This window comes from Archocentrus centrarchus, chromosome 17 (genome assembly GCF_007364275.1).
Source record: "Archocentrus centrarchus isolate MPI-CPG fArcCen1 chromosome 17, fArcCen1, whole genome shotgun sequence".
Taxonomy (NCBI): Eukaryota; Metazoa; Chordata; class Actinopteri; order Cichliformes; family Cichlidae; genus Archocentrus; species Archocentrus centrarchus.
This window is the reverse complement of record NC_044362.1, coordinates 4943428-4957418: the sequence shown is the minus strand read 5'-3', so window position 1 is coordinate 4957418 and position 13991 is coordinate 4943428. Positions and strand designations below refer to the sequence as shown.

General features: G+C 46.0%; 1 protein-coding gene across 1 annotated transcript in view; it reads left to right on the top strand.

Annotated features, from left to right (window-relative positions):
• The window catches only part of chd7 (chromodomain helicase DNA binding protein 7), a 56147-nt gene extending 42615 nt beyond the window's left edge, over nt 1–13532 (top strand). The window contains exons 27-40 of the mRNA XM_030751453.1: nt 942–1071; nt 1339–1454; nt 2975–3377; nt 3490–3698; nt 3814–4809; nt 5201–5367; nt 6652–6906; nt 7062–7232; nt 7453–7686; nt 7809–8024; nt 10255–10395; nt 10516–10620; nt 10705–10885; nt 11057–13532. Of these exons, the coding sequence (XP_030607313.1) occupies nt 942–1071; nt 1339–1454; nt 2975–3377; nt 3490–3698; nt 3814–4809; nt 5201–5367; nt 6652–6906; nt 7062–7232; nt 7453–7686; nt 7809–8024; nt 10255–10395; nt 10516–10620; nt 10705–10885; nt 11057–12108 (4376 nt within the window). The 3' untranslated portion in view covers nt 12109–13532. The remainder of the gene's footprint in view (nt 1–941; nt 1072–1338; nt 1455–2974; nt 3378–3489; nt 3699–3813; nt 4810–5200; nt 5368–6651; nt 6907–7061; nt 7233–7452; nt 7687–7808; nt 8025–10254; nt 10396–10515; nt 10621–10704; nt 10886–11056) is intronic.
• The last annotated feature ends 459 nt before the right edge of the window (nt 13533–13991 follow it).

The following is a 13991-nucleotide window of genomic DNA, read 5'->3' as shown; positions in this document are numbered from 1 at the left end:
TGTGTGTGTGTGTGTGTGTGTGTGTGTGAGTGTGTGTGAGCGAGAGACAGAGATGGTTAGGAACAATGCGTGACATCTAATTGAAGTGTGATGGAGAGAAAGAAGGAAGGAGGGATAAGTGAAAGGTTAAAGAAGAGGCGGTGCGGTTGTTACTGCAAGCCTCCTCTTCAGTCTCCTCCCTCCCACCCTCTTCTATTTCTTCCTCCTTCCCTTCTTTTCTACCCCCCCCCTCCTCCTCCTCCACACCCCCACCTCACATGCTCTTCTGTATTTTCTTCTCATTCCTTCCATTTTTCTCACCCGTCTTCCTCTCTCTCCTTCCTGATGTGTCTCAGTAGGATCTGCACATTCTAATCTGTTCTGCCTGAATGGTCCTAACGGACAAACACGCACAGTTTCGCACACCCACTAGCTCACTTTCACAGACTCCATAACACACACACACACACACACACACACACACACACACACACACACACACTTACTTTTTCCTTTCCATCCTCCCTTGCTCCCTCTCTCCCCGTTTCTCCCTCTGACACAAATGAGCACCTGCAGGCTCACTTGGATAAGCACACACGTACACGCACAAGCAGAACATGGGCGAGTGTACGTACACAGAAACGTGCACACACAGACACAGACTGTCTTGTCAGCAGCTGGCTCCTGGGGTCTGCCCTTCTGCTGCTGTTTTTGTCTGTTCCTTCATTTAATATGGATGGGGTGAGTGCATGTGTGTGGCAGTCCGCCTGTATAGTATCGAGCTAGAAAGCACAACTCCTTTTCAGCCTTCTTTCTAGGAGTTTGCCCGTAGCTGGGTGTGTCTTGACAGATAACCTTTCAGTCTTTCTTTACCAAATTTGAGCATTTAAATCCGGTCTGTAGCCTTCCACACCTGCAGGCATGGATTTCTGTGTTTCTCATGCCTTTCTCTTCCTCTTCAGGCTATGAGAAGTACAACTCCATGCGTGCTGACCCCGCCCTGTGTTTCTTGGAGCGAGTGGGCATGCCAGACGCCAAAGCCATCGCTGCTGAGCAGAGGGGCTCTGACATGATGGCAGATGGTGCTGAGGGGTAAGAAAGCAGGCTTCACTGACCAGCAGCTCTTTACTCTCCTGTCCTTGTAGTATTGTCTGTTTTAGTCCCTATTTCTGTGTTTGATTAGTCACATTGTAACGCCTTTTGAAGTTTGTCCTATTTCCCACTCTGTTGTAACACTTAAGCTTCAAGTGGTGCTTAGAACTCCTGCAGGGTCTGGAAATAATCAGATTTAAAGCAACAAAGGAGTGAACCAGTCTTCCAGAAGGTGAATTCCTAAGTTTTCCTCGTAACTCTCAACAGTGAGGATGAGGATCCTGAGTACAAACCACTGCGCATGCCCTTTAAAGACGACATGGACGACTTCACCAACTCTCCCCTGGACGACAAAGATGAGGGTGTGGAGGGAGAGAATGAAGGTAAACTCCACACAGACAGAGGGGAGGAGGTGATAGTCAGTAGGTGTGTGAAAGTGTGAATGTCAAATGAGGATATCATAGTTTCCATCAGCATCTTGCTAGGTGAGTAGACCCCAGGTGTATTGTTTTTAATACAAAAAGGTACAGTTTAACTAATGTGGCGTTAGCCTTCCCACTAGCCTTTTTGCCCAGTTAAAAACTGATTGGAAAAAACTAAAAAAAAAAAAGGAATAAATATCCAGGGATATCTTTGAATTAAAAAAAAAATGTATATAGCGCCAAATCATAAGTCGCCTCAAGTCGCTTTATATTGCAAGATAAAGACCCTACAGTAACACAGAGAAAAACCCCTATGAGCAGCACTTGGCGATGGTGATAAGGAAAAACTCCCTTTTAACAGGAAGAAACCTCCAGCAGAACCAGACTCAGGGAGGGGCAGCCATCTGCTGGGGGGGGGCAAGACAAAAAAAACATGCTGTGGAAGAGAGCCAGAGATTAATACTAACTAAATGCAGAGTGGGGTATAAACACAGAGTGAAAGGAGGCGAGTGAAGAACCACTCAGTGACAGTCTTATGTCTTCATAGAGTTTTACCTGTTCAGCTGATCACCATCCACTAATTAGAATCTGGATCATTCATCACTGTGACTGAGTTTAACCAAGGCTGGTATAGATTACAAGTGGGAAATAAACTCACCATTGTCTCTCTTCTTTCACCCAGTGTGTGTGTGTGTGTGTGTGTGTGTGTGTGCGTGCGCGCGCATGCACAGAGCTGTAACTACACACCTCCATTATAGCGGATCATATCTATTTATTGAAACATATTCGTGTCAAGAGACACCAGGCATGACAAACTCTGGGGGGGGGGTTATTATGAGGTTTCTAACTTGAGTTTGTCAGGCAATATAAAACACGCACATATATCAACAGCATCCAAATCAGCAGTTCAGTTTAGTGGGGGGGTACAGCAAGACTTGAACAGTTCAAAAGTAATTTTGGACTAAGTGACTGAAGCCATTTGAAAAAGGGGTAATTCTGGTCATTTCCAACTCTATATTTTTATTCTTGAATTCTACTAGGGTTTCTTTGGATGATTGAAAGCTTTCAAATGAGTCCTCATGTGTCTTGTAATGAGTTTTAATGCAGCTCCTCAGTTCATCCTCTGTCTGGAACAAGCTTCCCTCCCTTAAAGTCAGCTTTCTTCTGATTTGCTGCCTCATAAGAAACAGTTGCTGATATCACACAGATCCAAGAGTAGAAAAAAAACTGAAACGGAGTGTGTTGAGCAGTTTGAAGTCTGAGCTTTTGGCTCACAGGGATTACTTGTGAATAAACTTATCAGCAGTTTGCATCGGAACAGGATATATATGACGGCAAAAACAGAAATAAATATATAAGACTGATGTCAGCTCTGAGTACAGAGTGATGCCATTACTGACTATTCCTGGTATGCTTTGCCAGAAGCAGCACAATATAGAACAAGTGTGAAAACACTGATCTCATTTCTTCTTTCCTGGTAGCAAAATCTGATGAAAACAGTCAGAGGGCTCCTGCCTCCAACGAGCGGCTCTACTGGCCAGCAGCCTCAGCTCTGACAGCTCGTCTGCGTCGCCTCATCACGGCCTACCAACGCACCAACCGGAGAGAGCAGCTTCGCCAGGAGGCGCTCAACCGACCTGATGGCCGGCGACGAAGACGCAGGGAGTTCCTGCCTTCCATTGGTGTGGTTACCGAAACAGGAGGAGCAGCACCTTACATCCAAGAGGGCGCAGGGGTGTTCATGGCAGAAGGAAGCCCATATCTGGCTAAAGGAAGCGCTTACTTTACCAAGGGTGGACAGTTCATACCAGAGGCGTCGCCAGTGTTAAACACCAGCTCCCTGATGTCTGAGGGAGCCATGTACTACAAGGAGAGAAGACAAAGGTAGTGTTGCATTGAGTAGCATGTATTATTGAATGCCTCTATGTGGATTCACATGTTTTATGGGAGAGAGAATCCTCACATTTTTGGGTTGTTGAACCTTTTCCCTGTTCAGGTGGACACGTCGTGAAGAGGCCGACTTCTACCGTGTTGTGTCCACCTTTGGAGTCGTCTTTGATACCAAACGTCAGAAATTTGATTGGACCCAGTTCAGAGCTTTTGCTCGACTGGACAAGAAGACAGATGAGAGTTTGGAAAAGTATTACTACTCATTCATCGCCATGTGTAAACGGGTCTGCAGAATGCAGGTCAAGACTGAAACGGGTAAGGGGGAACTTGCTGCGTATTGCCTGAGATTATTCAAACTAAGTTGTGAATGATGTTTGTTTTTACTCATTCTTTGTGTTTTTTTTTTGTTTTTGTTTTTTTTTGTCATCAGAACTTCCAGACCCAACTCTGATCATTGACCCCATCACAGAGGAGCGTGCCTCTCGCACCCTCTACCGCATCGAGCTTCTCCGCCGCATCCGAGAGCAAGTCCTCCCTCACCCTCTGCTCTCTGAGCGCCTCAAGCTCTGCCAGCCTTCCCCAGACCTTCCAGAGTGGTGGGAGTGTGGCCGCCATGACCGGGACCTCCTCCTGGGTGCCTCGAAGCACGGTGTGAGCCGCACAGATTATCACATCTTGAATGACCCTACCTTGGCCTTCCTGGACGCCCACCAACGCTTTACCAGCCAGCGAGGAGCCGGCATGGGCATAGGAGCCTCTTTAGAGATCACCAAAGCTGGGATGGGAGGAACAGAAACCGCTTCTGCTCCACTCCTAACCCCTGCAGAACTGGCGAGTGCCACATCTGCTGCCAAAATTGCTGTCAATGCAACTAAAGAGGACGAGTTAGAGGAGAAGGATATAAAGATAGAGGGAAAAACGGAGATGGTGGAAATGGAAATGGATGGAGAAGCGAATGACATTCCATGCACTAAAATGGAAACTTCTGATGAACAAAAGGACCATGAGGGAGATGTCAGCGAAGATAAAGATGAGACCGCTGAATCGCCAAGAAAGGAGATTAAGAAAGAAGAGGAGGTCCAGCCAAAGGCTGTTAAAGAGGAGCAAGAGGTGCAGAAAGAAGAGCAGTGTGGCGAAGAAGACAAGCAGACAAATGACCAAGACAAAGACTTGACAGAAGAGAAGAGCAGCAGGAATCCCGATGACCCTCTCAGCGACCAGAAGGAGACAGCGACCGAACTCCGAGGCTCCTCTCCTAAAGCACAACCAGCTCAAAAGATTGCAGAGGAGGAAGATGGAGAAGAGAGGGAGAACCCAGAGTCTCCTAAATCTCCAAAGTCTGCTGACACAGAGAAAAGCCCAGAGGAGGAAGAGGAGGAGAGGCTAGATGAAGATGACAAATCAGAGAAATCCTCTCAGGCTGAAGGTATGAATTATGATCGTTGCTTTAACCTAAGTGTGGCAGAAGTTTTCAGTTATTGATCTAAGCAGGAATAATGCTGAAACTTTGTATTATCAGAGAGATAAGGTGAAGCACTAACTGTCTTCCACACAGAATGGCTTTCTTTTATTGCACTTTTGTGTGTAATGACCCTTTTGTTACCCACTTTATTTGTCCTGGTTGTCGACCACTATTATTGCTGGCCCCACACTCGGTCACAGGCTCATTAAAACCCTGATGAGTCATGAGGGGAAACATCAGAAATAGGCCTAAGTTCCAGGGGCGAGAGGAAAAAATGAGTTTGGCTCCCTTGATAACAATTCAGGAGCTCTTTTTAATTAAGGGTTGCAGCGTGACTTTCCTTCTCTCGACACAGCGAGTGCAGCATCAGAGCAGAAGAACTTCGACGAGGAGAGTATTGCATCTCTGAGCACCTCGGCCCGAGATGAAACCAGAGACGGCTTCTGCCCCGACGACCTGCCAGAAACTTCTGCATTGCAGGCTTTGCAGGACCGTGCCTTTGGCTTCTCATTCTGGCCTAAGGTGAGTCTCAGATACAGGCCAGCATAGGCAAATTATGGTGGCTGGAATTACCTGTACAATACAGTCATTTCTCACATTAAAGGGAATCTATTATGCTCATGTCCAACTCAATTCTACATGTTTCAGGACTCAACTAAAGCAGCTTTGCCTGCTTCACAGTTTAAAATTACATATATAATAGAAAAATGCAGAGCTGATTTCCTTCTGTCTGAAACGAGCCCTTTTAGCTCTTTGTCCCGTCCCTTTACAGCCAGCTGTTTTCTGATTAGCCACCCCTTTACCATATTATCGATATCTACTCCCTGTGATATCATACAAATTCAATAGTTAGAAAAAAATTGCATGAAAGTGAGCATTTAGAGCAGTCTCAGCCTCTCCCCAGGCCCCTTTGAATTTCAGAAATGTAGATTTCTAAAGCAGTAATTCCATTAGTACATGAGTCACGTCATACATGCAGCCTAGTAGCTCTGCTTCGCTTTTTTGGCTCAGCTGGTTATTCCTTTGCATTCGTGCTACTTAAACACAACCCTTCCTGCAAAACATTCCACATCAATCAGGGGCCAGATTTTGATATCATTGATGAGCCAGTGTTCAATTCCAGCCTCTTTTCTTTGGTCATATGGGACCATTTTCCTCCTCCTATTAGTCTTCTCATAATAATCTGAGTTGTCTTTCAACTGACACTGGACCTTGAGGAATTCTTTCTATGTACTAATATTTTTTTAGGCCAAGAGATAATCAGAACCAGCCCTACACTGACTGCTGCATGAAGTGTTTACTTGACCGTAGCTCGACAGCAATTGTAAAAACAGCAAGTGATTAGAAAGTAACTGGATAAAGAGATGTTTCATCTTTTTTTTTTTTTTTTTTCTAAAATGTGAAATATATTCAGGTGTGTGGCTCAGGAGGTAGAGCGGGTCATCTACTAATCGGAAGGTTTGCGGTTCGATTCCATAGTGTCCATTGGCATCATCGCACTCCGATGCGTTCATCGGAGTGTGAATGTGTGCGAATGTTAGATTGAGGGCACTTGAAAGTAGTGCAAGGTGCTTGTGTGAATGGGTGGATGAGGTATGTTGTATAAAGCACTCCGAGTGCCCAAATAGAGTAGAAAAGCACCATATAAGAACCAGTCTACTTTAGAAAGCTGAAATATAATCTGATTTTTGAGTAAAGCCCTGGTTCTCTGCAGTCACTGAGAGATTTACAGTATACGTGAAATGAGGCTGACAAAGGGACTGACAGAATAATCCATCACCTCACTCTGTTCTCTCCTCCACTCAGGATCGAGTGATGATCAACAGGATGGATAACATCTGCGAGACCGTCCTGAAGGGCAAGTGGCCTGTCAACAGACGCCACGTATTTGACTTCCCTGGCAACCTCCTGCCAGGGCATGGCTCCTCAGCAACAACGGTGGCTGCAGCCATGGCGACTGAGAGCCCGCTGCAGAGGCGGAGCCTGGCTGAGCTGACGATGGCCGGCATCCATACATCATTCAGTGGGAGTGAAGAGAAAACACTATCGCCACAGGTTCACGTGAGTGTTTGCACACGTGTAAAACAAGTTCAGCAAATGGTGTTGCTGGTTAATAACAATCAGTTGCTGCTAACATTTTGTTTTTGGAAATAGTTTATTGGTAAGGTGCTGTTTTGGGGACGGAAAGAGGAGTAAGTTCTGACCTGTTATTGCAGGAGGACACTCTGAGCCTGACAGTGCCTCGACAGAGGAGGAGGAGGAGGAAAAAGATTGAGATTGAGGCAGAGAGGGCGGCCAAGAGACGCAACCTGATGGAGATGGTGGCTCAGCTGAGAGAAAGCCACGCTGCTGCTGAGTCCCAGAGTCAAGCTATAGACCTCACCAAGGTGCTCACTAAAGCTCAAACACATCCAGTCTGTTTACTAGTTTCTAATGATTGAGTTTAACTGTTAAACTAATTGAACACAGTGTCAGTTTTGCCAGGCTGCAGAGTTCAGCTCAGTCGTCAGTCTGAGCTCATCAGATTATCTCAGTTCTAACCTAAATCAGCTGATGAAGCCAGCAGCATTTCCTCTACTCATGCATTAAAACTGATCTGATCTTCAGGGTATGCCCCATCACCACAAGGCCTCTCCCTCACTGACCAGCTTCTCCGGTTCCCTGGTTACAAACCCCTCCCTCAAGGCCCAGATGGATTTGCTTCAGCAAGGCTCGGCCACTGGACACAGAGCCAACGGTTCACTCGAGGCTGACCTGCCCGCCGTTAGGAGGAGGCGTGGCCGCAGGAAAAATGTGGAGGGCCTGGAGCTGCTGTTCATGGCCAACAAGCGAACAGGAGGGGTATGTGGGAGGGCAACTGTCGAGTTGTTGTTGTTGTTGTTGTTGTTGTTGTTGTACACACAGATGTGATACTTGTACAGGACTACATCATATTAATCTTTCCCTTTGTGTCATCTTTTCAGGATGATGCTAATGGGGCAAAGGTCCCAGGTGTGGAAGGGCTTCAGGATGCTGCTCGTGCCCACAGACCCCACAGTGTTGCTGAGCAGAGCCCCAGTGCCAGATCTCTGGCCTCAGGGAATCTGGAGGAGGAAGAGACAGCGGTTTCCAGTAAAGAGCTGGGAGAATGGCTGAGGCAGCACCCACCATACACCATGGATATGCCTGGATTCACACCAGTAAGTCCTCCTGTTTTCTCCCGTGTGTTTACTTTTATTTGATAAGCTTTAACATTCCACAGTAATTAACCAAGATTATCACTTAATGAAATTTTCCTGCTGTGACTTGTGGGTAAGTCCCCCTCCAAAAAAATAAATAAAAGGAAAGTGGGAGTATAGTGCCATCATACCGTCCATCTGTTCGTCCAGGTATCTGACAGTGAGGTTCACCTTTCCAGGCTTTAGACACCAAAGCCACAAGAAGCTGAGACATAAAATTTGGCATATGTGTTCTTTACTCTTCAAAGATGTGCAGCAAGAGCTTCATATTCCTGGATTGAGCAGCTGGCAGTAGTAGTAGTAGATAGTGAGAAACTGGGGAATCCCACATTTGTGGGTAAAGAGCCAGTCTGTTTATAGTAGCATCAGTTCTAGGCTGCAGCCTTGTTGATTAGCCTGTGATGCCAACTTCTGATTGGCTGTTGGTCAGGGATGACTCATGGCCATAAATAGTGCAGACTATGACTCATCATTGAGCAATATTAAAGCCATACCTACTGCTCAGCAATATTGCTCAAATGTAAACAATATGGTTGCCTTACGATTATTATAGCGGTGTTATACATAATGCACTGACATCAGCAGATTATGTATTATGGGTGCATTATGTAGTAATATTCCCACACACACACACATGTATAATATGATGTGAATACCTTGTAAGTATGCATTATATCTGGTTTATTGTTATAGATTATATAAATAGAAAGACATTATGTAGTAAACACCCTTGTACAGAGTGCAGTATGTACAGGGTTCGTACAGATGCTGGAAATCCTTGGATTTTAAAATTGTCCTTTCAAGGTTTGAAAAGTGCTTGAATTTTGGATACAGTGCTTGAGATTTTAAGTGCTTTTTAAATAATAAATTAACTGTCTCATTGAATAGTTCGTTTATGAAACGGAGAAAGAAATGAGTCGGAAAATCTAAAATTCCCCCGCCTGACCTGGCCTGCACATCTACATGTCAATCTGTTTGACCCCGCCCCTCCCTCGAAGACAGAGACACCATTTTAATGAGTGTTCGCTGGAAAACAGCAAATTCCAATTATGGATAAGATGAGTATGGAATTCTATTTAGGTTAAAAGTCACACACGAGAAAAAACATAACCTGCGCAAATAGTCATTCTGTGAGCGCAGGTATTATTCAGTCCTCACGAGTAAATTCAAACAGCGTAGAACTCAGCAGCCACGCACACAAAGAAACGTCATGCACAGCAGTGTCTGCTGTGCGTCCGTGTTGCTGCAGGTCCACGCTCTCGTCAGGAAGCCTTACACAAGCGGAGCTGACTTCTGCGCCCGTGGAGAAACTGACTTTTGACCATTTGGGTGGAGCCTGTGGAGCCTAATGTGATTGGTCACTTTAATGGATAGTTCAGGTTATTGTTTTCTCTCAAGTGACTTATGGCACAATACCGTCATTTTAATGTGATTTAAAAATGTGAAGTAATTTTGAGTCTGTTTGTATGTGTATAAAATTGTATCAGTGTAAATGTGCTGGAAAATCCTGAAAATTGACCTTGAAAGTACTTAAAATGTGCTTGAATTTGATCCTGGAAAAAGTGTATGAACCCAGTATGTACTTTGTTTACCGTGGAAAGTTTATGCATCTGTTCTAGGACATGGTTACCAAAAAGTATTTATAGAACCATTAAAGATCTCCTCGAGCAAGCGTAAGATTGTTTTGATTTAATGAGTATTGGTAATAATGAAAACTGGCATGTGTGTTATATGTTTTCTAACTCGGGTGACTAAAAGTATTTTGATAAAAGTTTAGGGCAAGGCCTTCAAATTAGGGCAGAACAGTTTATCAGCAGGTGATATGTCTTCTGAAGGGTTTCTGTTATGAAACGGGGCTGTAATGTTATCCTGACTTATTATCCTGACTCATTAGAAAAAGTCGAGCTCTTGTCATCCTCGGCAGCTGCGGCTCTTCCACAAAGACTTTATAGAAGTTGTGGCCAACGCTACAGTTCAAGCTAGACCGCTCAAACTTTACACAATTGTTCTCTATCACAAGGGCTGCATTCACGTTGACCCCCGCCTTCCCCCTCGTTATGAATCCAAAACAGCTGAATGTTGGCACCTGCTTAGCAATGTTTTATATTTTCATTAATCGCAGGAGGATATCCCCATCTGTGATGGGTCTTGTTTACATGTACCCTTTCTGTTTTTTGTCTTTTTGCTGCAGAAGAGCGACGAGCTGCTGCTGGCTCAGTTTTCTAAACCCAAGCAGAAACGCCATCGTTGTCGAAACCCCAACAAGATCGACATCAACACACTGACGGGGGATGAAAGAGTGCCTGTGGTCAACAGAAGAAACGGACGCAAGGTAAGCTAACGTGCAGCAGGAATTCAGCACAGGAGGACGACAGCCTTTCCAAGGTCAGCACGCTGGTGTTGAAAATTGAATTTTTCCTAAAGCAACTCACTCAATCTTCCCATTCTTTAGATGGGCGGAGCCATGGCTCCACCAATGAAGGAGCTTCCCAGGTGGTTGCTGGAGAACCCAGAGTTTTCGATCGCTCCTGATTGGACAGATATTGTCAAACAGTCGGTTAGTAACAGAGACACAAGCTAAAAACGGCCATAATGTAGTAAATTGAAGTTTTTTGCTTACAGAAAATCCTTGTCTTCACAGGGTTTCCTCCCTGAAGCCATGTTTGACCGCCTTCTGACCGGCCCTGTAATCAGAGAAGAGGGTGTTCGCCGTCGGGGGCGTCGCCCCAAATCTGAGATTGCCAAGGCAGCTGCCGCAGCACAGGCTGCTGCGGCAGCTCAGGCTGCACAGGCTTCACTGGCCACTGCTGCTTCATCTGCAGGTACAAACCAACCAGCAGTTCGTCACTCAGATAATCCACATAGCAATCAGGCAGAAATGGCTGATCAGTCTTATTAGAAAATGGAGTTAATCTATGTGTTGAAGGCTCATACAACTCCATTTTAACCGTGTCGGTGTGTTTGTTTGTGTGTGCGTGCACGTGTGTCTGCAGGAGGCATCAACCCTCTGTTGTTGAACAGTCTGTTTGGAGGGATGGACCTGTCGTCTCTCCAGAGCCTTCAGTCTCTCCAGCTGGCTGCAGGTCTGATGGCCTTCCCTCCTCCCACAGACCCCAAGCAAGCCGCTGCCAACGCCGCTGCCGCCTCCATGCTGCCTCTCATGCTGCCCGGCATGGGAGGCCTTCCCAACATGGCTACTGCCCTACCCAACATGTTCAGCCTTGGCGGCCTATTTGGTGGTAACCTGGCAACAGCCACGGCTCCGGCCCCAGCTGCACCTAACTCCGCGGTCACCATCGCAGCAGGCAAAACCAACGGCACAGCGGAAGGAGAGGGAGGAGATGGTGATGAGGCGGCAACAACAAAGAGGAAGAGGGAGGGAGAGGATAAAGATGAAGCAGAAAACGGTGGCGCAGAGGATGAGGAGGACGCAGCTGAGGGAAACGAAGGAGGAGTGAAGAAGGCAAAGAGGAAGAAGAAGGAGGAGGAGGATGGGGCAGAGAAAACAGACAGATCACTCGGCGATGACGCTGTGGCACCTCAGATCCCAGCTGCTGACCCTTCAGCAGAGGCATCCATCAACGGTGATGCCGCTGCCCTGCTGGCTGCAGCCGGCATGTCCGCCAATACCCTGGCGTTCAACCCCTTCCTTCTCTCCACCATGGCCCCGGGTCTCCTCTACCCGTCTATGTTCCTACCTCCAGGCCTTGGAGGACTCAGCCTGCCGGGCTTCCCCACTGCCTCCAACCTTGCCGAACTGCAGAGTGCAATGGCCGGAGCACTGGGGGGCGGTGCTGGGACTCCAAACGCCCTAAGAGACCAAGAGAAGGAGGACAAAAAGGCAGATCTGAAAGCAGCAGGGGAGGACGAGGAGGAGGAGGATGAGGAGGAAGAGGCAGGTGGAGAGAGTGACTTGGCTGAGGAGAAAGAGGGGGAGACGAGAGGCGAGGCTGATTATTCAGCTTTAGAGGATGGAGGGATGGGCAGAGAGGAGGAGGCGGTTGAGGACGCAGCAGCATCTTCACAGAAGGACAAAAGTGACTGAAGAAAAACACAAAACTGACTGGCCTTGGACAATTCTTCACCTCTGACCCCACCCAGACCCACCACGTTTACACGCCTCCACCAGAAATATCCAAACTATTATAAATCCTTCTTCTTTTTTTTTTTTTTTTTTCTTTGCGTTGTTGATGATTTTTTTTTTCTTTCACTTTTTTTTTTTTTTTTTTTTGGCCAGTTATATTTACTATGCGTCAGAGAGGACGAGATTTATGTGTGTTAAGTTAAATCTTTCTGATCGATAGTGTAGTCAGGGAAAATCCTCACAGCTGCTCGCTAAGAGCTCAGCTCCTCTTCAAAGACTGTTTCTTGGCCTGTGTGGGCGCGCTGATCGGTGCACCCACACTTTTCTTTCCCACAGTCCCTCAAATAAGACTTCACAAGGGTTCCAGTAGTACTATTATTATTATTATTATTATTATTGTTGTTATTATTATTGTTTATTATTATTATTATTGCTGCTTTCAGCTCATCTTTTTTTGCCTCCTCCTTTTTTAAATTTTTAAAAAAATTTTGTCTGGACTGTTTTGTTGTTGTTGGCAGCATCTCATCAAAACGAGAGGAAACGCCTGCTGCTAGCACCTTTTTCAGCATCAGAGGAGTGCGCTGCAGAGTTCACAGGAACCTTAAAGCCAGCATCAGAGTTTTAGATTAAAATTTATAGAACACAGATCACATTTCTATTAACCTTTAATAAGTCTGTTGGTACTTATAACAGAATATTCATTCAGTGAAATTATTTGGATTATTTTGCATTGGTGTCAAAACCTAATTCCACTCTTCAGCATCATGTTTAAAGTTTATCCACTAATGTGCAGCCGTCACATTAAATAAAAAAACTTGATCACTGTCGCAGCCTTAAGCAGAAAGGGTTAACAGAGTTGCTGATCATGACTGTGATGCATCTGATTCAGGGTTTGAAGGAGCCTTTGCAGCGCACCCCTCTGTGCTCGAAAGATAAGGAAAAACAGCATTACAGCTAACCCGGCTGTCTGTCTGACAAAGCTGCTGCAAAAGGAATTGTGGGTAATGGAGTTGATTGAGCTGTTCTTATTCAGAGCAGATTTTAAGTTCTCACATATCAGACCAGGTAGATGAGGAGGAGGAAAACAAAACCAGACTGGCCTAAAAAAAAAAAAAAAAATACTCAGTCTCACACACTGACTCCCACATCGCACACACGCACACACACACACACACACACACACATATCCCAGTGCATACTTGATCATTAGCTGTACACGCTCTTTCAGGTGTCCACCACTACACACACACAGGCATACACTCTCACACTCTAACCCCTTTCTCTGTCATGTGACTGTTTCTGGGAGGACTGTTTCTCTTTGAGTGTACGTGTATGTGCTTGTGTGCACGCTGAACCAATACTGTTAAACCCAGTCCCACACTGAATACCAGTCTCCAGTCTTTCCATCGCCACATCTTAAATCCCGCCTCTCACTTCGAGGCGCCTGGTTTTGACTCAAGGGGCGGCAAGCGGGTCGGGTCTGTCGCCAATCAGGCTTTCTGATTGGTCCGCTTCGTGCTGCTGAAACCAGCCGTCTTTGATTGGGAGGCTTCTGTGAATGGATTTGGAGAGTTGGCACACACAGGGATGTGATGCTTCAGGTTTATTCTTTAAAGGCGGGGGTGGGGTGGGCGGGGGGCACATTAAATGTTTTGTTTTTCTTCACCTCCCGGTAGTTCCAGACCAAGTGCTGCTCCCTAGCGACCTTCACTTTAAAGACTGTTGCTCTAGTCACACACTGACACCAGGCCTGGCCACCACAGGACTGAGACACGTTTTCCACAGAGCTGGAAACCTGCATTTTCTATATGAAGTTCAACTCTGCTCACTGAGTAGGTTTGAAA